This window comes from Hoplias malabaricus, chromosome 3, assembly GCF_029633855.1.
Source record: "Hoplias malabaricus isolate fHopMal1 chromosome 3, fHopMal1.hap1, whole genome shotgun sequence".
Taxonomy (NCBI): domain Eukaryota; kingdom Metazoa; phylum Chordata; class Actinopteri; order Characiformes; family Erythrinidae; genus Hoplias; species Hoplias malabaricus.
In genome coordinates, this window is record NC_089802.1 from 78380653 (window position 1) to 78408152 (window position 27500).

At 44.7% G+C, this 27500-nt stretch overlaps 4 protein-coding genes across 6 annotated transcripts in view; 3 read left to right on the top strand and 1 right to left on the bottom strand.

Moving 5' to 3' along the window:
• Nucleotides 1–11018, top strand: part of p4hb (prolyl 4-hydroxylase, beta polypeptide) — a 32226-nt gene extending 21208 nt beyond the window's left edge. The window contains exons 3-6 of the mRNA XM_066664087.1: nucleotides 47–167; nucleotides 2329–2510; nucleotides 6405–6512; nucleotides 9662–11018. Of these exons, the coding sequence (XP_066520184.1) occupies nucleotides 47–167; nucleotides 2329–2510; nucleotides 6405–6512; nucleotides 9662–9724 (474 nt within the window). The 3' untranslated portion in view covers nucleotides 9725–11018. The remainder of the gene's footprint in view (nucleotides 1–46; nucleotides 168–2328; nucleotides 2511–6404; nucleotides 6513–9661) is intronic.
• A 1452-nt stretch (nucleotides 11019–12470) lies between these two features.
• ppp1r27b (protein phosphatase 1, regulatory subunit 27b) lies at nucleotides 12471–14838 on the top strand. The gene is made up of 3 exons (XM_066666617.1): nucleotides 12471–13148; nucleotides 13941–14091; nucleotides 14331–14838. The coding sequence occupies exons 1-3, from the start codon at nucleotides 12917–12919 to the stop codon at nucleotides 14449–14451; spliced, it is 504 nt and encodes a 167-aa protein (XP_066522714.1). The 5' UTR covers nucleotides 12471–12916; the 3' UTR covers nucleotides 14452–14838.
• Nucleotides 14839–15501: 663 nt separating this feature from the next.
• On the top strand, nucleotides 15502–21566 carry LOC136691529 (mapk-regulated corepressor-interacting protein 1-like). Its single transcript, XM_066664088.1, has 4 exons — nucleotides 15502–15610; nucleotides 16625–16735; nucleotides 16956–17060; nucleotides 18820–21566. Exons 1-4 carry the CDS (start codon nucleotides 15502–15504, stop codon nucleotides 18882–18884), a joined length of 390 nt encoding a protein of 129 aa, XP_066520185.1. The 3' UTR covers nucleotides 18885–21566.
• Nucleotides 21567–21617: 51 nt separating this feature from the next.
• On the bottom strand, nucleotides 21618–26016 carry anapc11 (APC11 anaphase promoting complex subunit 11 homolog (yeast)). 3 transcript variants are annotated; one of them, XM_066665674.1, is made up of 4 exons: nucleotides 25900–25961; nucleotides 24966–25106; nucleotides 23447–23588; nucleotides 21618–22591 (listed from the first exon to the last, which is right to left on the bottom strand). In XM_066665674.1, the coding sequence occupies exons 2-4, from the start codon at nucleotides 25072–25074 to the stop codon at nucleotides 22576–22578; spliced, it is 267 nt and encodes an 88-aa protein (XP_066521771.1). In that variant the 5' UTR covers nucleotides 25075–25106; nucleotides 25900–25961; the 3' UTR covers nucleotides 21618–22575. The 3 variants fall into 3 exon arrangements, with proteins under 3 accessions (XP_066521771.1, XP_066521770.1, XP_066521772.1); XM_066665673.1 differs by having other exon boundaries at nucleotides 21629–22591; nucleotides 24966–25083; nucleotides 25900–26016; XM_066665675.1 differs by lacking the exon at nucleotides 21618–22591 and having other exon boundaries at nucleotides 22603–23588; nucleotides 24966–25083; nucleotides 25900–26016.
• Nucleotides 26017–27500: the final 1484 nt, after the last annotated feature.

A 27500-nucleotide genomic window follows, 5' to 3' on the forward strand; every position in this document is an offset into this window, starting at 1 on the left:
AGGACAATTCATATATTTTAATCTACTGTTTATCTTTGTTCCACAGCCTCATCTTATGAGCCAGGACATCCCTGAGGATTGGGACAAGAACCCAGTCAAGGTCCTGGTGGGCAAGAACTTTGAGGAGGTCGTCTTTGACCCCACCAAGAACGTCTTCGTCGAGTTCTGTGAGTGTCTCCGTGTGTTCCTAAAGATCTATATTAAATCTCCTGTGGTGAAAAGCTTCAGATTCTGGAGGCAGAACAATGGCTCGCAAGACGAGGGCCAGACCAACTCGAGTCACAAAAAGGAAGGGTAATCTGTAGTTCAGTGTCGGTCAAGTCAAGCCGTACTACAACAAAAACAGACCTGCGGAAAACATGTTATACCCATTGGCAGCCACACAGCACGTCTTTGCTTGCGGACTGAATGACCTACAGATTACTGTTTGTTTTTTACGGCTCATGTTACCATTACCAGGTCAGCTATGAATCAGATTCATGGGCATGTGGCTTTAATGGTGACCAGCCTGATCAGATTTCATGTCGTCTCGCCTGTACATATACATACGTTGTCGTCTCCAGCCCCGGCATCGCAGCAAAACAAAAACAAGGCTCTGCATCCCAAATGGTGCCATGTTCCCTACAGATTATAAAACTAAACTGCTACACAGACAGAGCACTAGTTCAACTGGAAGATGTGAAGGTTATATCAGAACATAGTTTTATAATTCGAGATACAGCACACTGAGTGCAGAAACCATTAGTTTATGACCTACACTATGCACTACATAGGGTGGAGGGAGACATTCAGGATTGAGCTGTTCTTTGTTTGTAAGTTACTTTCTAAAGCTGTGGATTTGAACTTCTCTTACTCCATGGTGTACAGAGCAGGTCACTTTAAGCACTTATTTTATTAGCGTCCAATAAACACCAGCAGATCCACAGCAGCTGAGACCAACCTTTCCTGCTGAAACAAGGAAGAATATTTTTACATTTTTTCCAGCAGCTGGAGGATCTGATGATCTTTCATTTTGCTCTAAAATGAGCCCACTGTCCGTGGGGGATCGTGGAGGGTATTTACAGAGCTGCTAACTGGCCACACGTGCCCGGGGCTTCTCGTGCCGCGCTGTGCATTCAGGCTTTGGCATCAAGTGTGTGGATTTGTTCAGCTGTTGGTGCCAGACACTCTCTGAGGAAAGTAAAAGACCAGACGAGAGATTCCCTTCTTTCACTGGGGTTAGGAGGTGGCCGTAAAGGTTTTCTCCAGCTCCCGTCTGAGCCACTGTTTGAATTGAGTTTCTGAAGTGACTCCACGGGGTGAAGTTAGTCTCTGAATCCTCTTTTTCTACAGAGCAGCTACAGCTGAATTAAACCAGCCATGACAGAGCTTCCTCAGAGGAACTGAAAAACCCCTTGTGCCATTGCATCATATGTGTATCTCTCGAGTGCAGTGCCACTGCAGCCATTTTATTTTCTGCGTCAGTAAACAGTGGTGTATAAAAATGTGAATGCATGTTTGTGTAATGTATAATAGTGATTCAGAACTGTTGCCTAGTGTCAGTCAGTAAATTATTGTTTTATTAAAGTAAATATAATAATGCCATGTTTATGGCTGTTCATGAGCGCTAACATCGAAATCACCATCTTTTTAAATCATCAGTTTTTATATTTGTATACGATATTATCCTCAAGAACAGAACAAATCGATAAATTGCATGTTTTTCCTGATGGAGTGCGTAACGTATATTTTAATTAAGACTAAAAAACAGTTACCGTTCAACGACGAGAGCAGGAGAATGATGCGTTTTGACTTGGCGATGTTTCAGGGAAAAAATCTCAACTATTTGTACTAATGAGTCCTTTACAGGAAGCTCCATGTCGCCTAATATGGCGGCCCTCTGGACTCCTCCAGCTGTAGTCCGGCAGTAAACCTTCATGTTTCAGGATGGTGGCTTCCAAAGGGAGGCTGAAGTGTTAGCAGGGTCTTTAGCGGTGCGGTAGTTTCGAAAACCGTCTCATGCTAATTAAATTTCTACAAAATTTACACGTCCCTGCTTTGATTTAGACAAAGCTAAGAGTCTCATTCTTGTAAATCATTCTCTGCAGACGAAGACTTTGGGTGAAGCAGGTTGTGTAGATTTACGGCATGTGAAAGTTCACTGATGACCTTGGCGAGCTGAGGCAGTGCCGGCTCAAAACAATGTTTTCCCTTTTTGCTTCAGTGTTGCTAGTGTGTTGGTTAAATACTGGCCCCTATGTTTTACTGCATGCGTACACACAGTTGTAGCAAAAGTGATGACGTTCCCCTATTCACTCTTTCTTTCTTTGTTTGGATTTTTGCCCCCAGATGCCCCCTGGTGTGGTCACTGCAAACAGCTGGCTCCAATCTGGGATCAGCTTGGAGAGAAGTATAAGGACAGAAATGACATTGTAGTGGCCAAAATGGACTCCACAGCCAACGAGATTGAGGCTGTTAAAGTTCACAGCTTCCCTACACTCAAGTTTTTCCCTGCTGGGGAGGAGCACAAGGTGAGACACTTCAGATCGCATCTGAACCCCTTTCTTACTGTTCCTTTGAGAGGTCTTTTTTACAGCTACAAGGAAGTAATAAACTGTGAATTAGAGATTTTACAGAAAATGTAAAAATATAGAGCGTTCAGAGGAATTGAGATGAACTCTTAGAGGACGGCTCTTTATTTGAAATGGGTTTTTGTAAAGAATCTAATGCTTCCAGGCCACTAGGTGTCGGTATAACAGCCACATTGGCTTCGGAGCGTAACTGCTTTGAGGGACGTATTAATTTTCCAATAATTAAACATCTGCTGACCTTCAGTCCATTAATTTTTATTTAAGGTGGATGCTTGTTTATCGTAAGAAATCAGATTATTAAATTCTACTCTATTATCTTTGTAGAGGAGCGACTGCACTCGTGTTGAATGTAGAACTCCTTTCACGTGTTGCGTTTAGGTGCAAAGTGATGAAGCTTGAGTTGCTGATAATTTTATTAATGAGGCACATGGGTCCAAATGCCTCTCGCCTTTCCTGAAGTTGCAGTGCTCATCAGTCGGCCTGGATCTGTGGCGACACCTTAGTTTACAGGAAAGGAGGAGGACGACGTATGGTCATTGGTTTAAAGTAGGTTTGCATCATCCTGAGCCAGAGTACAGTGTTCTTGTATGTATACTGTACGCAGTCTGGCTTTTATTGAACAGAAGCTACATCTGAATCTATCTGCACTGACATTTGTAGAGGAATATAATGTTTCTTTAGAGCTACAAATGCTGAAGTGATATTGAAATGGAGGTACTTTCTGTAGACAGGAGCTATGCTTGCATTGCATCATGGGAGTTAACAAGCTGAGTGTTATTGAGTCTAAATTTCCCAGAGTGAACAGAGTTGTTGGGCGTTAATTTACAGACAGTGATAGACAGCTGCACTGTATTCCAGTGTAAAAAGACTGAGGTCTGCTTTATCCAGACGTTCCCGTAAACCCCTGTGACATTCCCCTCGTGAGTCTGCAGCCCTCTGAGGAGTGTCTGGTGGCTGGAGGTCTATTTTTGTAAGTGGCAGCGATGGTAGCCCAGTGAAATTTCTGTCCTCAGTTTATTGGTTTTCAGATTTAGAACCGACTGGCAGCACTTGAAGCTGAGATCCAAACGCTCCTGGCCCGTCGTATCCTCTGTCAAACACAAAGGGGATCCGGTCAAAACCGCCCCCTGACCGACCCCGGGCCCTGGGCTTTGAGCCGAGAGCCTGCCCTTCGTCTGCTGCTGTCCTTGGTGACCGAGCAGAAACTCAGATCCTCCAGATATCACCATCTACAGCAGCATCAGCTCGGTTGTAACCTGAGACAGGCTTCAGAGTAGGTTCACTTACGAGTGGGTTTTGGTTTTAAATCTGTAGGGTTTTATTTTGCCTTTTAGAGACAACTTGTGTGAAAAATCAAGCATTCTCACAGAACAAAGTACCATCCAAAGGGTCTGTGAACAAGAAGAACCCAAATAGTCACTGGTCAGACAGAGATTGTTTTTGTGAGAAGTGGTTGGTTGTAGAGGAGCTTGTGGACTTTGCATTTGTTCAAAGAGGTGGTGAATGGAATCATTCACGCATTCATTGTCTGCAAGTGCTTATCCAGTTCAGGGTCATGGTGGGTTCAGAGCCTACCCGGAAACACTCCTTCACAGGGCGACACACACTCACACATTAACTCACACCTACAGACATTTTTGAGTCTCCAATCCACCTACCAACGTGTGTTTTTGGAGCATGGGAGGAAACCGGAGCACCCGGAGGAAACCCACGCAGACACAGGGAGAACACACCACACTCCTCACAGACAGTCACCCGGAGGAAACCCACGCAGACACAGGGAGAACACACCACACTCCTCACAGACAGTCACCCGGAGAAGTATCACAAGTTTGTGGTCCGTTTTTGAAAGTGGAACCAACTTTCCTTGGCTACAAACTAATTCCAGCATTTTTCTAAAATGCGATCAGATCAGTTTCTAGGAGGAAGACTTTTAATAACTTTCATATTCATATAATATCAGTTTGATTTTTGGAGGCAGACGTTTGGTTCCCATCAGTAACACTGAACAATCCTGACTCATGGATGTCCAGATTTTCCAGAACATAGCTTTTTGTTGAGTCCTGTTTGGTGTCTGCGATGCTAAGAATATCAGGGGAAACCCGCTCTGCTCCTGAAGAGGAGTCACTGATTCTAGAACAGTTATCTCCTACAGATCCCTCACAGGGTCCGAGGCGATAACGGCTTTGGGGACAGATGTAAACAGTATTTATGGGCACTATTTTAATATCCACACAGGCAGAGCAAGGGTCAAAGTAAAGTGGGCTATTTAAAGGGGGGATTACCAAAGCTGTCCAACAGTTTATCACACAGGAGTAATCGTTGACTCACAGTTAATCACAGTAATATAACCACATGCTCGTCTGGTGTTACTGAGGGCTTTGGAAATTCCTGAACACCTCTGCAGGTGAAGGCTTCCACGGTTTATTCAGGGAGCAGTGAATTAACAGCACCGTGTGTGTAGCTGATGTTATCTGTGCAACAAATATGATTTCTCAACATTTTATATTTGTCTTCTCTTTGGTTTCTGAACATTCCCCAGCTACAAAAACACACCGACCAATCATCATTGTCCCTGGGGTCTGCTTAGCAACAACCGGCCAGTCAGATTATTACTGCACCTGTCTCCTCACCTGGTGCGTTCAGACACTGACCACAGCCTTTAGCAGCAGCCCACAGTGTGGCCAAAAGTGTGCGGACAGCCCTTGTTTTCCTCTCTAACCCAGTTTTGAGTTTGTGCGAGAACACTGATAATAAACAGTCAAAGCCTTTGTAGGAGCCTGTGCTTCTCTTTCTCCAGAATCAGATGCAGTGTGTTTGGACTCCTGCCTTTTTCTGTGAGCAGCAAACAGACCTTTATCACTTTAAATCAGGATTATAAAAGTGAGACAGTGTGAATTATAGTAAGTTCGTCCATGTTCCTGGTGAAAGACTGTGGCGTATATTTCAAAGCAAATCCTTTATTGTATAAAGTTACTGTTTGTAAAAGTAAATGTACAGTGACTGAGATGCAGACACTTTGTAAAGCTTTTAAACCAAAAGACTGAAGTCAAACCGAGGTGATTTTACCTGGTGAAGTGTAACTCAGCCCCGCGGGAATCCCGCTGGAGCCCGGGCCCTCCGCTGTGTGCGTGACTGAGTGGGTGTCGTCTGCAGAACTGTTGGCAAACGCCAGCTCGGTGTTTGACGTCTGTATTAAATGTCTGTATTGAGTTGCTTCATAAATCTGAGGTTCTTGAAGCCTGGCAATGCAAGGGGCCCCAGTATTAACTGTGACAACGTCATAAACACCCCCCGGGGGTCCGACTGTGCCCACGCTTTATGGTGAAGGCCCTTTTTGACAAAGGATTTCCGTAGTTATTCCAGTCTGAGATGTAAATTAATTTAGTTTTGTTTGTGGTGATGGAACCTAGACGTTTGAAGTTGGTGATGTTTTAATCCCTCGGCTCCAAGGACATGGCGTTGATGGTGAACTACTGTTGCAGCTGGTCTCTTCCACCAGGAGCCGTCTCTGACCACGACCTCAGAGCTGCAGCTTTATAATCTCTCAATGTATTAATAATTCTAATGTTAGTGTTTACAGTTATTGCTTTGTTTTGGAGAATTTTGTCTGATGCAGGAAGTTCTTGAGCAGTTTAAAGGTTTTTTCTCGTCTGATTTGAAGCCCTCATTGAAACTGGTTGCATCTAAGAGCGTAGCTGTGTATATTTTTCTGTTTATTTATTTAGGGAAATGTTCCCCGGTTTAAATATGGCGGAGCGTCTTGTATTTAATCACTGGATGACTCCATGACTCCTGGGTCCCTAACGTTGATGTACCATCTCTGTTTTGTAGATAATTGACTACAGCGGGGAGAGGACGTTGGAGGGATTCACAAAGTTCTTGGAAAGCGGTGGGAAGGAAGGAGGGGAACCAGCCGGAGACGAGGACGAGGAGCTAGATGTGAGTATCATCTTTTTATCGTGTCACTTTTCCTACGTAATGAATCTACATTTCCGCACCATCCCAGAGGTGTGCTGACTTTCAGGCCCAGAATGCACTTGTAAAATACAAAGAACATGAGCATTAACCTCAATACGCCATCTGCATCCACTTTAACTTAAACACAAACTTTTACTGAATCAGTGTCCTTTTGTCCCTTTCCCCCAAATCTTTCTTAAATCTAACAGTTTTTTAAAGAAAATAAGGAAAGAAATTAACAGAAGGGGGCCTGGGGAGAAGTTGTGGGTTCAGTGCCTTGTTCAAGGGCCCTTCAGTCGTGGACTGAGGAGGAGGACAGTGCTGTTCCTTCACTCCCACCGCCCCCAGGTTTCCTGCCGCTGCGCTTTCAGTCCTCAGCCCTCTTCTCTAACCATTGCTCAGGACAGTGCTGTAAAAGTGTGCCACTGTATGACGAGCCCAGAAATGCCCATCATACCTTGTGTGGTTCAGTTTTGAAGAGTAAGGCTTGCACATTATTTTTCGTCTAAATAAACAATGCTGTAATTAATTACACAGGGGGTGGGGACTAGCTCTGAGACCCAATGCATGATCTGTTCTTTGTCTCAAACAATCACTGCGATGTCCGTTTGACCCCGAGAGTCAGGGTCACTTCGGGCTGTGGTTATTTGCGGCTGCTCCCCGTCAGTCACGGAGACGCATTCTTGGCTTGGCCTTCCAGACTCTGCGGGAGGTGGTCGGCCCTGCAGCGAATCAGAGCGCTTGTTTACATGGCTTTTTTTAAATCTGCTGTCAGTCAGCATCTCAGATCTATCTGGTATTGTTGTATGTTTTTGTTCATTCAGAACATTCACCAGGAAGAACACCTCATCAGAAACAGGTCCTAGATCACCACAGTGACCTGTGATCGTTTGTTTTTCTGTCTTCTCATAAGCCAAGGTTTCAAAATACGTTGTAGAAGGTTGTTAATCGAGGTTCATTATTGTGAACAAACATCCAACTGTGGGCAATGGCTTAAAGCAACACTCTATATTTTTATCTTAAAATCACAGCTCCAAAATAATTGAGTCCCCACTGAGAGGAACAGAGCCTCTTGTTACTAATCTGGGCTCGGCACTGCAGAAACTGCACTATGTAGTTATGAAGCAGGGTCGGAAACCACCTCGACTCCCCCCCCATTATTTTCCAGAATCATCCCCTGACACAGGGCTCTGCATCTTGAGGCCTTCGTTTGAGACTCGGGTCTAAACTGAAGAGCGTCTTTAGGGGCTCTATATCCATGGGAGTGAAGGAACAGCACTGTCCTCCTCCTCAGTCCACGACCGAGGGGCCCTTGAGCAAGGCACCGAACCTACGACTGCCCCCTGCTTCAGTGGTGCTTTTCAACCAAAAGGAATCTGGACCTTGGTGCTTTTCAGCGAAGCAACCCTGTTTACACCGGCTTCAGGGGAACCGAGGGTACGTCAGAATACATCAACAACAGGGGGCGCTGCAGTGCACTAAACATGTCGACAGATGTGTCCCGGTTCGTGCTGAAAAACCTAATTCTCTAGTTCCCGCTGAGAAATGCTTGGGTTCTGGAACCTGACTTTGGTGGAAATGCACCGAACGGTTCAAGAACCAGAACGGAGCCTGTTCCACGTTGGTGAAAGTGTTAAGGGTGTGTTCACAGCTCCTAGTGCACGTGTGTTCACCATCACGGACGAGTTACATGCCAAAGAGACACCTCACTGTTTTGTAAAATGAGAAATAATTGCACTTTATTACGTACATTTACAATTAAACATAAAACAGTGAAGTGTTTTTAAGATGATGTGTAGTGAGTGTGAAGAAGCGTTTCCAGATGTTCTCCTGATCGTATGGATTTGTTAAATCTACAGCACAGTGTTAATTAACCTCCTCTAGAACTAGGGACTGGACGATAACCTCTAACACTGGACTGTCAGCAGGAGGGATGTGGAAAGGGTTAAACCAACACCATTCTCTTTCTCTCTTTCTTTCTCTTTCTCTCTCTCTTTCTCTCTCTCTCTTTCTCTCTCTCTTTCTCTCTTTTTCTCTCTCTCACTGGAATAATGGGGTTTTTTACTCCATTAGGGATTTTATTGTTTTGTTCTGAGCTGATAAACTCAGATAAATAGCTTTTTTAGATCTTTCTCTTTCTTTAAAACGTTAGCACAGTGCTGTATGTGCAGTGCCCTTGACTTCATTGGACATAGAGCGTGGCGTCCAAACGGAACAGGTCCAAAGCTTGAAAACACCCCAATCTTCTCGTTCAGGTTCTAGGAAGAAGTATAAATCCAGTGCCTCATCACTGTCACTGACGCTGTTTACCTCTCGGTCTCAGATCTAGCCCAGTGTCAGCAACTCCAGCAGCAACGTGTTTGTGGGATGAAGGTGCAACACGAGACTCGGGGTGAGGTTGTAGACGGAGGAGGGGTTTAGTGACGAGGGGGGCGTGAAATCCCTGCTGCACTTGTTCCTTTAGGAAAGGATCGGGGCTCAGTGGCTGGGGCATGAGCAGGGAGACGAGCGAAAGCCTCACGCTCTGTTTGGCCCTGATCAGCTGTGGACGTGCACTCGGACCTGGAGAAGATCTGCTGAGGGGCTGAAGCTGAAAGGCTGCCTCTGCTTTCCTCTCTTCTGGGCTGGTGTTTGTTTTATTTACTTTGAATTTGCCAAGAAGTCTCTCTGAGGTCAGAACCCCTCTTTTACAAGAGTCCCAGCCAAAACAGCAGTCGTACAGCATCAAAACACCATGTGTTTCACATCTAAAACAGGTCCCAAACTGCGAATCGGCTTCTCCAAAACCCCTCAAACGACACGCTTCGTTCACCACATTCTTCAGTGGATGTGTGTATCTATTTTTAGAATTATCTGCAGATTATTCCATGTCCGAGTGTGTAATGCAGCTTTTCCCAAAACAAACCTGTAAGAGTTTAACTGATGAACAGAGAGAAGATGGGAGTTTATCCAGCATCACTTTTGTATTTGTTCTCTTTCTGAAAACTGTTCTCTTATTTTTAGAAGATGAACTTTAACGGACAGTGCTTTTAATGTTGGTGTTTTGTAAACTGCTCAAACAGGTGTTTTTTAAAGTATCCTATAGCTTTAAATCCACAAACGTTAGTGTTCACCCTCTTTTTCTCGTCTAGGATCTTGATGCGGATGACGATTCAGACGAAGGACACGACGATGAAGGGCACGATGAGTTATAAGAGTGTGAGAAGAATGGAGAGAGGGAGAGAGAGGACACGATGAGAGACAAAACCCCTTCACCACCACCATCACTTCCACTGCAAAACCTCAAGCTTCTCCCAGTCGATTCCACAGCCCGCTGGGCACCTGCCCCACATCCCGCCGCCATGGCGACCGCTTCCCATCCCGACCGGACTCTTCATCTGGACTCAAAGGAAAAACATGTTGTTGGGTCATTCCTTAAAATCGTTTCCCCTTTCTGTTGGAGACCCAGGGGTTTGGCATTTAACACTCGGTTCTGCTCAGATTTCTGAGGTCCTTGTGTCCTGAGCCCACCACCTCCTCGAAGATCCGCGAGATCTGTCTCTTCAGTTTAATTTCTGACACTAATATCACGCAGGGAACCGCGGGGCGTTTATTTCTTGGCGATTTTCCCTCGGACGAGTGGACGGTGGCTGGAATGGACCGATTTTTCTCAGGGCATTTGGGGCCATTCCCTCGACAGGAGGTCGCTCAAAGCTTTACAAAAGCAGATGTAGCTGAGACCGAGCTGAGATAGTTACCCCTTTATTCTCTCGCTTGTCACTTTTCTGTTTTTCACCGCCACCCCCCAAAACCTTAAAACGGCTGCTGACCGACATCGTCAGCGGCTCCCGGTCGATTCTTGACTGGACCTTTCCTTAAGATCTGGCTGCAGTTGTTTTTCTTTTAAAAATGAATCTGTTTTATTTAACTCTGTTTTTCCAGCTGTTTTTATTTGAGGGTTTCTTTTGTAAGGGCTCAAATCAGTTCTGTAGCACTTCGTTCGTTAACGCCAGCAGAGATTTCCCATCGGTTACTGACGCAGCACAGGTTTCTCCGTCTTCTGCTAAAACATATCATCCCTTTCTTGTCCCAGTAACTCGTCTCCCTCGTCTTCGCGGCGGTTTTTGCGCCGTGGCGGTTCCTCTGTGGTCGGTTCGGCGAGGACAGGGAGGAGAAGACACAGGAAAGTTTTCGTTTGGTCTTTCACACGTCCAGGGACGGGGTTGGGGTTGTGAATATGGTTGTTTTTCCTCCACCTCTTGTTTGTTGCTCTGTTTTCTCGTAGAGGTGGATGTCGAGGGGTGATGTAAATGGGGGTTTGTACAGGAATGGACTTGTGTAAGGGGTTTATTTTGGGGATTCGTTTTTGTTATTTTTTTTAAAGTTGTAACTTGAGAGAAGTTGTTCAGAGAAAAAAAACGAAGCATTCCTTCATATTTTTCAGATTCGTTGTGGAAACGTTGAACAGGTGGCCAAATAAACAACAAAAATGGTGACAAACTCCTTGTTTCTGGTCTCTGTCATTTACTGTTTGTAAAAAATGTATGGGAACACCTTGATGTAGGTTTATTAATGGTTCATTACACCCACATGTGATCTGAGGCTAAATAAACATCTATGGATTCTTATACTATCAAACATCATAGGATTTGCAGATCACATCTTCATTTATCAAATACAGTTTAATTGTAATGAATGGTTTCTCTTTCCCAGCCTCTGAAGTCTGTTTAGAGGTTCATATCATGGAAAAACACCTCTTTTACTGTGTGACTCTGAAGCCCACCAACCCCCACACTGTGATACAAGACCACTTTCAGTTTTCTGTGTGCTGCCTGAGTCAAAACACTGAATAAAATGTCGTTCTGATTCTGCTCCACTTCTGACGTCAAGTGCAGGGACTTTAGAATGGCCCCGCCCCCTTGTCTGAGTCTGTCCAATCACGGCGCATGACGTGTTTGTGACGGCACAAAGATGAGTTTAAATGCAGCGAAATAGACACAACAAGTGTGGGGAAATGAGCAAAAACAAGAGAGAACAGAGCGAAAACTGCTAAAAACCAGAGCTTCTGCTCCTCGCTCCTCACTGCTGTGCGCTCGGGGTCAGGGTGAACAGCGAGTGGCTCGTTATCATTTAAAGGAACAGGTGCGTTCTGAACAGGGGCTGTTTACACAGGGGGAGAACACTGCTGTGGGGTTTGGACAAAAGCAGGGCATTAAAACTTCCCTCGTAGAGAAGAGGGAGAATGTCCCCTTTAACTCTGAAAGTTCTAGAGCTTCTTTAACTCCAAGCTCGTCTTGAAGATCTGGCGTAGGATGAGGGTTTACACTAAATGTAGAAAACAGTGTCATCCGTGTGGGGGCTGCAGCTCGGGAACTCGAACCGAGGAGCAGAAATAGCTGCATTAGCTGGCAAACACTGTTTTATTTCTCTGGCCAGTGCTCAGGCTGTGTGTCCTGACTGGTCATGGCTGCTGACCCTCAGGGCACACCTCACTCGTAAAACATCTCGAGCAAGAGGTCGGGGGGCAGAAGGGTCCGGAGCGTCCAGTCTGATCTTAGTGTTCAGTTAAAAAGGACATGGTTACAGCAACGTGATCAGGGTGAGAGAGAGACAGCTGGAGACAGACAAGACAAGACAATTAGAGATATATAGAGCTAGACAAAGACAGAAACAGTATGTGTGTGTTGGTATATATAAAATATATAATCTAACAACATACTGCTCAACCCCCCGTGAAGGAAGTGTTGGTGAACAACATCAACAATACCTGTCATCTGACCCCAGGGGTGCCCAAACTTTTGCACATATCTCCCTGTGGGCGTGTCTCCTGATGAAAACAAGCTGAGGTTACAGATCCCGGCAGTGGGTGGGGACTGAGTGGGCGGAGCCAAGTCCCACTCATCTTCCAATTCAGTCACTGGAGCCTGAGGTGACGGCACCAAAAATAGGCCAGGAGCGAGTATAAAGAGCCCACGGTCATTCAGAGACCTCAGACCCCATCTGGAAACCAGGAACCACCAGACACTACAGGAGGAGGAGAGCCCGAGACTTCTACAAGACCGAGAAAGACGTTCTTCAGAAGTGAAGATCTGACAGAAGGAGCATCGAGATCAGAGACGTTCTGAAACGTTTGAGGACTTCCTCGAGATCTGAAGCTCAGGGCAAACATTTACCGCAAAGATCTGAGGAATCTCACTCGTACGGAGAAGATCCGAAGACCTAAAGTGTGAGAGGAACACCTACCGGAGAAGAGAAGATCTAATCCTCAAACCAAAGCAAACATCTGATCATCTTTCTCCAGACTTTCAGAGAACAGAGGAAATCCCCCCAAACCCCAGAGGAGCTTCACCGAGCAAACCACCGACCAGGAACTTCACAAAGAGAACAGATAAGACCTTAAACAGAGGATGAAGTACTACCAGTGCCCCGTGACCCCCACCGTGAACTTCGAAGGCTGCGGCTCCAAACTCTCCAGCCCAGCGTCCTGCCTGCGTCCGAGCAAGTCTCTGAAACCCGTCCGCTACGTCCACTTCCCCAATGACGTCCTCTTCCAGGACTACGTCCGGCAGGGAGAGCTGGAGAGGATCGGACGCTTCATCAGGACAAAGAGAGTGACCCTCGACACCATCTACCACTCAGGTTTCATTCCCTCCCATTTACTCCACCATTCACATGTTTAAAACACGGGTTTAACTTATCTGGCTAAACTGAGAAATCCAGGGTGAACTCCGGAAAGCGAGGGGGGTGTTCCACAATGCGGGATTTGTCTGTTTAGCCTGATAAAATAAGCCCAAATCTAATGTGTCCAATGCAAACAGAGGTGAGGGACATCTTTAAGTCTGGGCTTAAGTTAGCTAGCTAACAAGATAACAAGCCAGAATATGAGGACTGTCTTATAGGAAGATCCCTCTGCTCTCTGAGACACACTGGACCTGAGGCTTAAGTTATCTGGCTAACCTGAGGAATGCAGAAGGGTATTTCACAAACCAGAACCTCTCAGTTTAGCCAGATAACTTAAGCCCAGACTTGAAGATATTTCAATATGAGTGTTGCCTTTTTGTTTTGTTTTTTCTTCTTCTGGTCACATTAGACTTGGGCTTAAGTTATCAGGCTAAACTGAGAGATCCAGGAGGGTACTCCACAAAGCATGATTTCTTAGTTTAGCCAGATAACTTAAGCCCAAAGCTATTAACTATAATAACATCTACAATCAGATTAGTCTAATCAAGTTTAATCAAACTTTTAAAAGCCTCTTTAAGCCAAGGATTAAGTTCAGTTAATCCAGCTATGTCTCCATCACAGTGCTGTTGCTAACAGACGTAAACAGGCTGCGTGTAACGAGTTAATCCTGAGTTCAGGGCTTTAATCTCAGTGATAACGGACGAGTCTGAGCCGGGTATTTATCGTGTGACCTCTGCTGTGTCTGTCCAGGAATGGCAGCCATCCACGAGGCTGTCCTCTCGGGGAATCTGGAGTGCGTGAAGCTGCTGGTCAGTTTCGGAGCTGACATCATGCAGAGGGACGAGGACGGCTGGACGCCGCTCCACATGGCCTGCAGCGACGGGTTCCCCCACATCGCAAAGTGAGTCTGCTTCACGGTTAATGTTCAGGCCAGGGTGTGTGGTGTGAGGATTCGATGGTGTTCAGACACATGTCCAGGGCAGGGTCCCTACTCGACTCGACTCGACTCGAACCCTTGTTTGGTCGCTGTTCTCTCGTGGTTCAGAGCGAGCCGAGTAGGGACTAAACCTAACCCCCCCCCCCCCCCCCCACGCCCTTTCTCCACACCTTGACTAACACACACCTCCTCCCTGTGTTCAGGTACCTGCTGTCGTTGGGCGCCGACCCCGAGGCTGAGAACGAGTGCGGAGAGAAACCTGCTGACCTCATCGACACCGACTATAAAGAGCTGGTGGAGCTTTTCGGAATCGAAGTAGAATGAGATTTCCCACGATTCCTCTCAGTTTTGGATGAATTGGACCGGACGTCTCTGCTGGGACGGATACAGTCAGAGTCTCCAGTGAAGCCCCGAGGTCAGACCGGCCTGGGTCTGAAAGGACGAGGAGACGGCAGAAGTCAGGACGGAGACGTATCTTCGTTTCATGGAAGGAACCCTCCTTCGGTGACTGTGCACAGCTGCTACACTGACACTCAGCAGCTGGGATCAGCTCTTGCTGCAGAATGACGCTGTTTCTGTTGACGCTGTGATGACTGCACTTTACACTCGTAGTTTTGTGGTTAATGTGAAATCAGAGCTTGTTTTTGATGTTTTTATCTTGTCTGATTTTTCCTACATGATGTACACTGTGTTGGCGCAGAGCCATGGGTTTAGTCTGCGTTACGAAGCCTGGACTATGTTTTGATGTTTGACTTTTAATCTGATATTGCGCTGCACGCCTTAGTCTTACATTTTTTATACTTTATTTTTACAATAAAGCTTTTTATCGGTTATTGATCCCTGTGTTTGTTTTTTGTTTGATTCTGGAGTAAAATGACATGAAAGAACAAGGTTTGTGGACAAAGGTGGGCTTTACAATATTCTTTTTTGAACAAAACTGGGTTTAAAATGTCATTCATCCATCCATTCATTCGTATTCTGTATGTGCTTCATCCTCATCAGGGTCCACACAGAATCACTGTGCACTAGAACACACACATCTGTGGACACACACACACACACCAGGTCACTCAGCCCTGTGGACAACTTCACACACACTTAACACCTTACAGACAGTGACCTGAGGACAGGATCCCACCCAGGACCCCAAACCAAGGAGCTGTGTGGCAGCAACACCACCTGCAGCGCCACCTAGCAGCCTCCAAGAGGAAATACCGATGCTGAGTTTGTGTTTTAATCACAAAGACGCCTGGTTCCATTAACCCCCACTGTGTCCATAGGATTCTCTCAGATCAATCAACCAACATCATAAACCAAACTCTCTCATCACGTTCTTTACGTCGAACACTGAATTATGAACGACTGTTAAAAATTATGTGCAGTTTCCCTTTAACGCCACGCCCCCTTGTGACGGCGCTTTGTACTGCAGCGCTGGACACGCCCCTTCCCTCAGTGGAGCAGAGCTTCAGCACAAAAGACCTCAGTGAGTGAGCGTCGTTTAAAAACCAGTATAAAGCGATTTAAACATTTACTGTTCAAAATAACGGCGGCGATAAAGTGTAAAGGCTTTAGATGAACGCCACGGCTTGTGTTTAAACGTTTAGAAACCGCGGGTCCGACTTGAATACTGTATTTTAATGAGACATTGCTAAGCTAAGCGCTAATCTGCCTGTTTTATAACGCACCAGCAACAAAACAGCGGGTCTTTATCCTCTGAAACACGACCAAAACACTGTTTTAACCCATTTATTCTGGATAATTGCTGCTGGAACAGTGTGTTAAAGCCCGGTAGTTGTCTGTAAAGTGCTCATAGTCCCGTTTGACAGCTTTAGTTTAACGTATTTTCCTCAGACTAATCGTTAAATAATTAGCTAAACAGCTCGTTCCTGTCGTAAAGCGTTATTTCCCGCTGTAAACACCACAGAAAGTAAACGAAGGGGTGATCAGCGCCGGGGAGTGTTCCACAAAGCAGTTAACCGGATAATTATTATTATTTATTTGAGGGAATCCCACTTTCCCTTTTATTATTTCACACAGAAGAGAGGCTTAGATTTACGTGTTAATGGATAGAGAAGGTTTTGTTTTCCTCTGGATGATGCCTTTGTGAGGACACTGTAGTGGTGTGGAGTTAGATTTAAGGCTAAATATATTGTAGTCTTCAATTGTGACGTCACAGCTTTTGTGTTAATGTTAAAGTACAGAAAAAGGGGTGTGAAGTGTGTAATGTTGAGGTCTTAAGTCAGTCATGTGACGTGTTGCTTGCATCTGGGATTTTTCATTCATTCAGATCGGGCTTAGAAACTTCACCATGGTACAGTGGGCTTTGGCCCTAAATCTCTGCATTAAAGTAACGCTATGTCATATTTGTACCCTAACGTTATGTCTTCAGAATCATTGTGATACTCCACTGAGGTGTAATAAAGACTGCACCAGGCTCAGCACTATGTAGCGTCTTCATGTTTCTCGTGGTTAAACTGGTCTCTTCTCCCGTCCTCAGCTCTGAAGATGGTACAGAATTACAAACAGACGTCTGGCGCCTGTTCGCCCACAAACACAGAGGAGTTACTCACTCCGGCTCACGAGGAGAACGTCCGCTTCATTCACTACAGTAAGAACCCTGATCGTCCTCCAGTCGCCCAGTCACTCACACTCTCGCCCTGTCACTGTCACACTCTAGACCTCCAGACCCTGGAGCTGTGTGTCACTTTCAGAGCGCAGAACTCTTAAAATGAAGTAGTTTGAGATAGACACTGAAATGCTTTCTGTTCTGTGAAAACACAACACACTCCGGAGTGTTGAGAGGAGAGACCGTGTCTGGTGTTTTTCAGCCTGGCAGTGCGTGATGAGGGAGATGCAGTCGTTCCAGGGAAGTGAAAACAGCAACAAGGGACCTCAGAAATATGTGGAGAGGACGCCCAACCCCTCCCTGAGCTGTGCGTATGCACTGTTTATTACTTTTCTGTTTGTTACTAATTCATTATTTCAATTTCTGTCTGAAGCAAAATGCACTTGTGTTTAAATAAAATGAGGCGTGTGAATAAATATAACAACAACAACAACGGTCCTTTTCAGGGCCCAGTGTGTCTTTGCTTTACCATTTCCTCTGTTTTAAGATTTTAAGATTACAACATTCATTCAGTCATTGTCTTTAACCGCTTATCGAGCTCAGGGTCGTGGGGGGCCTAAGCCTACACGGAATCATTGAGCGCAAGGCGGGAACACACCCTGGAGGGGGCGCCAGTCCTTCACAGGGCAACGCAGACACACACACACATTCACACCTATAGACACTTTTGAGTCGCCAATCCTCACAGACAGTCACCCGGAGGAAACCCACGCAGACACAGAGAGAACACACCACACTCCTCACAGACAGTCACCCGGAGGAAACCCACGCAGACACAGAGAGAACACACCACACGCCTCACAGACAGTCACCCGGAGGAAACCCACGCAGACACAGGGAGAACACACCACACTCCTCACAGACAGTCACCCGGAGGAAACCCACGCAGACACAGGGAGAACACACCACACTCCTCACAGACAGTCACCTGGAGGAAACACCACACTCCTCACAGACAGTCACCCGGAGGAAACCCACGCAGACACAGGGAGAACACACCACACTCCTCACAGACAGTCACCTGGAGGAAACACCACACTCCTCACAGACAGTCACCCGGAGGAAACCCACGCAGACACAGGGAGAACACACCACACTCCTCACAGACAGTCACCTGGAGGAAACACCACACTCCTCACAGACAGTCACCCGGAGGAAACCCACACAGACACAGGGAGAACACACCACACTCCACAGACAGTCACCCGGAGGAAACCCACGCAGACACAGGGAGAACACACCACACTCCTTACAGTCAGTCACCCGGAGGAAACCCACGCAGACACAGAGAGAACACACCACACTCCTCACAGACAGTCACCCGGAGGAAACCCACGCAGACACAGAGAGAACACACCACACTCCTCACAGACAGTCACCCGGAGGAAACCCACGCAGACACAGAGAGAACACACCACACTCCTCACAGACAGTCACCCGGAGGAAACCCACGCAGACACAGAGAGAACACACCACACTCCTCACAGACAGTCACCCGGAGGAAACCCACGCAGACACAGAGAGAACACACCACACTCCTCACAGACAGTCACCCGGAGGAAACCCACGCAGACACAGAGAGAACACACCACACTCCTCACAGACAGTCACCCGGAGGAAAGCCATGCAGACACAGGGAGAACACACCACACTCCTCACAGACAATCACCCGGAAACATTTACTTTGTGATTTGTCCTAATTTTACTTTATATAACTAGGGCTGGACGACACGGCCAGTATTTACATCACAATATATTTCTTAATTTCGGTCGATACGATATCATTCCAATATCGATACGAACAACATAAAATTCATAAAATCACCCTCAAACACAAACCTCTCGTCTTTGTCGATATTCATATTTTTAAACTAAATTTTAAACTGAGTGCTGAACTGACGACAGCGCCCCCTAATGACCGTCAGTCACTGACAGATGCTGTAAATAACGTGTACTGGAATAGTGTTTAAAAATCATATCATTGTTATTGAAACATTTCATATTGTGATTTATATCGATACTGGATCATTGTCCAACCCTTTGTTTGTGTTGTTTCCATCCTCCAGCTTTCACTCCAGTGGATTTAAACGACGTGAGGCGGCGGAATACGCAGGACTCCAAAAAGTCTTAGTGAAAACCAGGATCTGCTGCAGCACGTCTCTAGCAATCGTTTTTATTTCTGAAAGACTTTTTTTTTTTTTTTAATGAGGTTTCTCTGTCCTTTACGCAGCCACTGCCACATCCCCAGGGACCCGTGTCCTGTTCAGAGCATCTCCTGCTGTAGAGTTATGCAAATTATTAGACACTGCTTCCTTCCAGAGATTTGTGTCTGCGCTGAAAAGAGACGGCCGTTTGTCACCGATGGCGGATGATGTTTCCAGCCTGGTGTATTATATTTATATTATATTAGCTTCACGTTAACATTGGGATCTGTCGCTACACTCAACTCCAGGTCCTGGATCGGTGTGTTTTATCTGGTACATCCTGACTCCTGCAGAATCACTGACCTAGGATCAGGCGTCCGTACGACACCTCTCTAATGTAACTGTACGCAGCGGGACGTGAAAAACACACGAGCTGCAGTTAAATACGGACAAACATCTGTTAATGTGTTGATTTTCTAAGTCAGAATAAGTGGACACACACACAGACTCACAGACACACACACACACACAAACAGACCCACACACACACAGAGACACACACAGACACATACACACACACAGAGACCCACACACAGACACACACACACACAGAGACCCACACATACACATACACACACACACAGAGACCCACACATACACATACACACACACATACACATACACACTCACAGAGACCCACAGACACACACACACCATTGCTGTCCAGTGAAACACATGTATCTCTCAAACTAGTAACTTTACAAAAGAAGGAAAAACCTTCCTAACTTTCAGTGGAAATCAATGTAAAAAGATTTTAATCAGGAAATATTTGGAGCATTTTTATTGGTTCATTCGTCAGGACCTTTTTTTAATTGGACAGCGACATTTTACATTTATATATAACTATTACCCATCTATTTAAACTATGTTTATAAAATGACTGTGAATGTGTCACTTATTTCCACTTAGAAACATCAACATCCGAGAAGAGGTCTGAACGAATCCGGGAGAAGTTTCTGATCAAATCACAGATGTTTCTGTAAATGAAGGTAGAGGCCTGTTTTTATAACCAACACCTAAAGATCTGGCTGTAACTGTGAGCGCTGGACGAAGTCGTGGTTGTGATGGTGTTCACAGCTGCCTCTGACTGGTCTGACTCCGCTCTAAAAGCTAAAAGTCCTTGTTTAAAACCTGTTGAGATGCTATCGTTAATAACACAGCCACAGCTCAGTGATTTGGAAACTGCGATTACAACATGAACACAACGAAGCCTTCAGCGCGGTCTGAGAAGATCACGTGCTGGAGCTTAGTTTATACGTGTTTTTATATTTCTTCCAGCGTTGTTTCGTCTGTAACACACTGCTGCTGCTCTTTTAGCAGATGGAAAGCACATTGTCCTGAAATTTACCACGAATTTACACTTCTGACACTTTTAAAAACAAACCTGTAAACGAACACGTTTATAAACAAAGCTCCACCACTGACCACCTTCTAGAAGTTCTCTCAAAACGGTGGAGCATCAACTTGGACATTAATTAGCGTCCTCTTCTCTTCTCTGTGTATCTCCAGTCACAGCAGAGTTATTCAGGTTTAAATACATTGTGACATTCATCCGTCAAAAATAACCAAATGCCCGTTCTCCTTTAAAGGTACGGTCAATGATTTCCCCGTTCTCCTTTAAAGGTACGGTCAATGATTTCCCCACTGATCCTTTACGTTACGAAACAGCAGTTATACTGACACCTAGTGTCCACTCAGAGACTGCCAAGCGGTTTCTTTCATTCGTGTAGATGATTTTTCCCGTTCATCATTTTGTTTGCTACTTTAGTGTGGTAAAAAAAAAAAAACACTGACTGCAGCTTTAAGGTCTTTGTCAGTTAAACATGAGCCATTCTCTCATACAGCAACTGTATTTTAGTCTCCTCACTTATGGGAACTCAGTTTAATCATTCCTTATCAATCACCACATGCTTTGAACTGCTGTGAGTTTACACCCAGGACGACCGCAGTATCTTAGAGCTGTAGCTAAGGGAAAGTTGTATCTGTTTAAAGGTCTCCTTTAGCTGCTGAAACTTTAACTCCTAGCAGGTTAGTCTTTATAAAGAGACATTGCTTCTGTCCTTTTCCAGTCTAAAGGCACGATTCCTGAGCGACAGACCCAGTCTACATGCATGGATATGTACATAAACATATAAGCCATTTTGCCTGGTGTGTAAATATATGACGTTCATAAACACACCCCCAGGCTGAGGTGTAGATAAATAGGTGGTGAGAAAACAATCATTTGTTCTGTGGGCATTAAAGGAACACTATGTATTTTTTATTTTATTTTGTGGTGCTCCATAGACCCTCCGTCATTGTCACTCTGGGCTCAGCACTGCAGAATCTTTACTATGTACGTTTTGATTTCAGTACAGTGCTGTCAATATGAATTACACTAGGGGGAGCTAAAAATAAACAAATCCTACATAGTGTTCCTTTAAGGTTTTAGCCTCTAGCTGAGTTTGTCTAACCTCCCGTTCACACTAGAGGGCAGCAGACGACAAATCGAGCTGATGCTTCATTTAAATGAGTTACGACACGAAGACGTCCTGAAACAAACAAAAGGGTCCAACCGTTTTTTTGGACCAATCACAGAGACCAACAACCAACAGCTGGTGTCGCCCTCTAGTGTGAGCGCAGGGTAAAACATACAGCCATCCAAACTTAGCTTGTGTATTTGATACTGTATAAGAACCATACCTTTTTAAAATGTAATGATGATCTACGATGTTTTTGCTGTTGGATTTGCAAAATAAAATGTTTATAAAAGCTCCTTCCACCAAACCAACCCAGACCTGGATGTTTTACTGGGGTCTGATTGGGGGAAAGAAACTTGTTGACCACTCAAAGCAACACTAAGTAAGGTCTGGTATTTTTTCCCCTGGACCCCATTCAGTCGCAGCGTGTCACAGCAATGTCCTGAAAACAAAGAGGAGCAGGGAAAGGGGGAAGGGAGGTGGGTTCCTACTTTTCTTCAAAAGCTACATAGTGCAGTTTCTGCATTGCTTAGCCCAGAGTAGCATCGCTAAGATTTTGAAGCTGTTTTTTTTTTAAAGTACAAATAATACCTAATGTTGCTTTAATCAGCATTTCGTTTTAGTGAATGAAACGTTAGACTGTTTCATCATTTAAACATGTGGTGGTCGTTTCTCAGACAAGAATTAAGCCTAGGTTCACAGAAAAAATGTAGTTCAGAGGTTTATTAAAGGTGCGGTGTGTAGATTTTGGAGGAGCTATGAGCAGAAATTAAATAATGTCTACAACCATGTTCTCATATGTGTTTGTTAATCTTAGTATAAACCCTTTGTATTTACACAAGGAGGGGTGAGGGAGGGGTACCCAGTTGGTTGCAATTTGCAAGCTCACCACTAGGTGCCGCCAAACTATACACACTGCAACTTTAACCAGGCAACTCTAGCCAAAAACAAGCTAAATGATCTTCCTATTTGGCATTGATTTACCAAGTGAACTCTGAAGTCTTGCTTTGTGGAACACCCCGCTGATCTGTAATTTATTCCTGAACTGAAAACCTACCCGTGATCATGAAAGACATTTTTTTAAAGTTGAATTATGTATTTATTGTCCTTAAAAATAAAAAGCAACAATTTTGATTCTGTAATTGTTTATTTCATCACCTCATGATGTGTCTCCCCTGAATAAAGAAAGGAACAGCTATTACTTTGGGAACAAGAACAGTTCATAAAACACTTGAGCTATGTCCCAAACAAATTACTCCCTACGAAGTGCACTTCATTCAGAACAGTGGCACTCCTGTCCTATCCCATTATTCGAGCCTCACTCCCCTTGTTTTATATAAACCAATTACTAAAACACTTATCAGCCATTTAATGAATGGTGGTGGTGTGTTAGTGTGTGTTGTGCTGGTGTAGAGTGGATCAGACACAGCAGTGCTGCTGGAGTTTTTAAACCCTGTGTCCACTCTCTGTCCACTCTGTGAGACACTCCTCCCTCGTTGGTCCACCTTGTAGATGTAGAGTCAGAGACAGTAGCTCATCTGTCGCTGCACAGTGTGTGTCGCTCGTCCTCTAGTCCTTCATCAGTGACACAGGACGCTGTCGGCTGGATGTTTTTGGTCGGTGGACTGTTCTCAGTCCAGACACTGAGGGGATTAAAAACTCCAGCAGCACTGCTGTGTCTGATCCACTCTACACCAGCACAACACACACTAACACACAAGACTGTAATTGTAGAACTAGGAAATGCTGTGTCCAATCCAAAAAGGTGCGCACTAGAAAGTGAGCCACAGGACTAGAATTGGGACAGGGGCTAAATCAAATTTGCATTTAATCATAAGATACACCACTGCCTGAGTAAAATAAAGTCATACAGTCATGGCCTATAGTGCACACTGTAGGGAGCAGGGGGCCATTTGGAACACAGCCCCAGAAGACATAAGCACGGAATCTGTGTGGTGTTAAAGTGGGGTTTAAACTATGAGCGGGCTGATGGTGATGATGATGATAGTGAGAAAATCTAAAATTCTCACTCTTTGAACTTCCACTCCTGGCGGCACATGGGACACTGCTGCTGCACCTGCTGGGAGTTCAGCCACTTCAGGATGCAGTGCATGTGGAAACAGTGGGAACACTGACCCCAGACCAGCGGGCAGTCGTCTCCAGGGACTTTACCTGCACACACACAGAGTATGGATGATCTGAGCATGGATATAATCTGGTTAGAACACAGATGTTTATAAGTGAGTACAGGGACTTGCTTATGGAATGCTGGGATCAGACCTGATATTTTTTTCTTTCACAGTGGTCACTATTGGTGTGGTCCCTACTCTACTGGAATCTACTGTCTGTTTGGTCCCTGGTACTTCCTTTCTTTCCCACTATCACAACACTGCCCAGATAATGTATCGGGTGTTGTCTCTAACCCTGTCTCTAAGGGGAACAGTGGTCTTTGGAAACCACAACAACGGCGGTGGTAACGTTAAGCGGTGTTTACTCATGGTGTATCGGCGTGTTGTTGTTGTTTGGGACTGAACACAGCTCCGTCATCAGTTCAGACAGATCAGTAGAGTTTGTTCCTTCCTTGTTGCAGCGTCCAGCTCTCGCTGGATTCTTTCGTCGGCCACCGATCCAAGGAGCGTTTGAACCTCTTCAAAAGACCACAACGTCATTTTACGAGCTGCCGTCGTGAGTCGGATAAAAACAAACGTGATCTCTGCTGCAGCTGGAGATTTTACAGATGGAGAGTTGGTGCTGGTCGTCTGCGTTGCGTGGCGTAGAGTGACGACTCTCTCTGGACGATCAGCGCTCTGCAAGGTTTACACGCCACGGTTTAGTCCCTACTCGACTCGCTCTGAACCACGAGAGAACAGCCACTAAACAAGAACCCGCTTCCAGGTACCAGATTAAAGGGAAAGCAAAAAAACAAGAGTAGGGTCCATGAAGTGGAAAAAGCCCTACATGCTGCTACTCTGGGTTCAGCACTGCAGAAACTGCACTATGTAACTTTTGGAGAGGGGTAGGAATCCACTCACTAAACCCTACCTCTCAATTTCAGGACAGTGCTGTAAAAGTGAAATACACTCAGCAAAATCTAGAGGAACACAAGGGTGAAAGCACAAAATCGTATTAGTGTTGCTTTAACATGTCAAGAACATTATATGAGAGCAGTTAAGTACCAGGGTCGCAGTATTATTTAAAGGAGACGGTCTCTGGTGAAGAAAAGAACATTCCTCATGTCCTCAGTTTGGTTGTTGCACTTCAGATTTGCAGCAGATGCGTCCCTCTCGCTCTCTTCTCTGTGTTAAGTGTGAGCTAAAGAGCACTCTGTCCTTCTGTTGGTCAGGGAACATGACAAACTGACATGCTATACTCTTCATCTGTGTATTGAAGTAAATCCAAAGTCACACTGTTGTTCTTGAGGTCAAATGAAACGGCCCACTCCTGGTCCCCGGTGTGTCAGAATCTGGCTAAATTCATAAAGTCTGATCCCAGCATAGGACCACAAACATGATCCACCTTGAGTGTAAAGGTTTTGAGGAGAGCTCTTACAGTCTGGACAGCAGCCGTTAAAGGGAGCCCTGCAGATTCCACAGTTCTCATCATTGGCGACCCACAGCCAGGACGCCACGCCGTTCCACTGCTTTATCTTCACCTTCATTTCTCTCTCCTGAAAGGAAAAGAAAATATCCCCTGTGAAGAAATTAAAAAGGCATGTGTCCACAAGATCAAAGACGGGTTTCAGAATCTTTCAACACCCAAATATAAGTCAAAATGTAAGGGCAAAATTATAGGAATTATAGCAACATCTGTTGCCCTTCAGTCCTTCATCAGTGGACACAGGATGCTGTCGGCTGGTGGACTATTCTCAGGCCCGCAGTGGGGTTTAAAAACTCTAGGCACACAGCTGTGTCTGATCCACTCGCACCAGCACAACACACACCACCATGATATCTGCATCTGTTCAGGTCCTGACCATTGAAGAACAGGTAAAAAGGACAAAAAGTATGCTGAGCAACAGATGGACTACAATCTGGAATATATACGACCAGTCACTGTATATGATCTTATCCCTTCAACACCTGAAATAACACTTACGTCATCAAACCGATTTCATATTAATGGATATAATATCAATATTTTATCATGGTTGAAGCAAGAAAATGTACTTAAAATGCCTTCAAATGTTTACAAAACCACCGCAAAGGAATTACGTGGGGTATTACGAACAAACCTGTCGGACAATCTGAGTTCAGCTCAAAATATCACAACTACTAACTCGAACTTTCCGTTCCACCTTAAATGGAGCGGGATTTGTATTCAGTGACAGCACGATTTAAGGTGGGACGGAAAATTCCAATAATAAATAAAAATAAAAGCTCAGCCTTGTCAACAAAGCACACAAAGAACTACAGAGCACATAAACATCGTCCGGAATAAAAGAAGAACTGCAGAATTTGTTAGAAATGTAGGAGAAAGTAAATACCGAGCCATGAAACTACAGCAATGTTTCCCTCCAGCTTTCCATTTTGTTTACAGCGCCACCATGAAGCGCCTTCTCAAAGCCGCCAGCGCAGTGTCGCCCTCTACTGCACTGGAGGAGACATACAGCCAAAACATTACAACCACCTCAATGTTACTTCTTTTATTGTCCATACAGGATCCCTTTGTGGTTCTAAATCCATTCGTACCCTACTCCAAAAAATTACACAGTGCAGTTTCTGCAGCGCTGAGCCCAAATCTATTACAGCTCATGTACATTTTGAAGCTGTAATTTAAAAAAACGGCCTAATTTTAGTTTAATGTTAAGTCTCAATTGATGTAAATCTATTTAATGTCCCCACAATTTACACAAACAAGACTGTGTGTATATATTTTTAGTGACACAGAGGGGTTAAATCCAAAGGGGAAATCGTTGTACAATGACAATAAAATAGGTTTAACAAACAGGATAAATAAGCACCTCTATTGTGTTTTTTCTTGGATATACGAGCTTCAGTGACAGTAAAGAGAATTAAGATTTATTAAATGTATGTCAAAATAACATGAATGTATAATTTAAAACAAATAATTCGTATTATAAACGTGTCTTACTTTATTGCTAATGAAAATACAAAATAAAAGCCCAACTGTCACTGAGCTTGTCGGTCTCCTAGCAACGGCCACCAAACACAGTCCACCGCTGGGTGAATGGGACTGAGATGAATCTGGACACGTTTCATTTTCCCTTCCCAGAGCATTAGGATCAGTTCATCTCTGGTTTTATGAGGTTTATAGGGGTTTATTGTTTATAATTCAACAGCAGCGTCTTTTACCTCCCGTCAGGTTGGTGTTTTAAACCTAAGTCCTGGCCAGAGGAAGTGACTGATACAGGTGTTTTCTCATTTTTTTATGTAGCGATAGACAACTGAGATTGTGTTCATTCTGCACATTGGTCTGTTTACTTTGTCTGTGTCTTTTTGTAGGGGTTGAGTTCACGAACACTCCTTTTTGTTTCTGATGTTTGAGTTTGTTTTTTAAATCCCTTTTAGACACCACTCTATCTCTGTGCAGTGTTGTGATGGAGAGTGAAGGAGATGGAGGGATGGAGAGGACACAGAGTCTTCCACGGGGCTCTGCAGAGGTCAGAAAATGCTGACGGACAAAGCTTTTGGCTCACGCTCTTTTTTTAATAATTAGAGCACAATAATATTTGCCATTAAAATGAATGAATCACACAGAGTGAGGGTTAAAACCTGGGGCATGTGCTGTATATTCTGTTGTGTGTTTCATGTGTGAGTCAAAAAATACACAGGAAATAAGATGTGTTTCATATGGGTTATGGCCTGAGTTAATGCAGAAATAACACTTTTCCGTCTAAAAATGTAAGACAAACAATATTCATTAAACTAACAAATAAATACAATCACAGAAATGTAAAAGAGATTTTTCAAAAGTAATTAAAATAATTTAAGTCAAATAATTAGAGAAGTCTATATAATAATATAGAACACGTCACACTCAGCCTTGGGCCTCTGTGCTCTCTGTTCCATCCACATAATGAACTATTAGTGGTAGGGGGTTAAATTATATAAAAGAGAATCAACT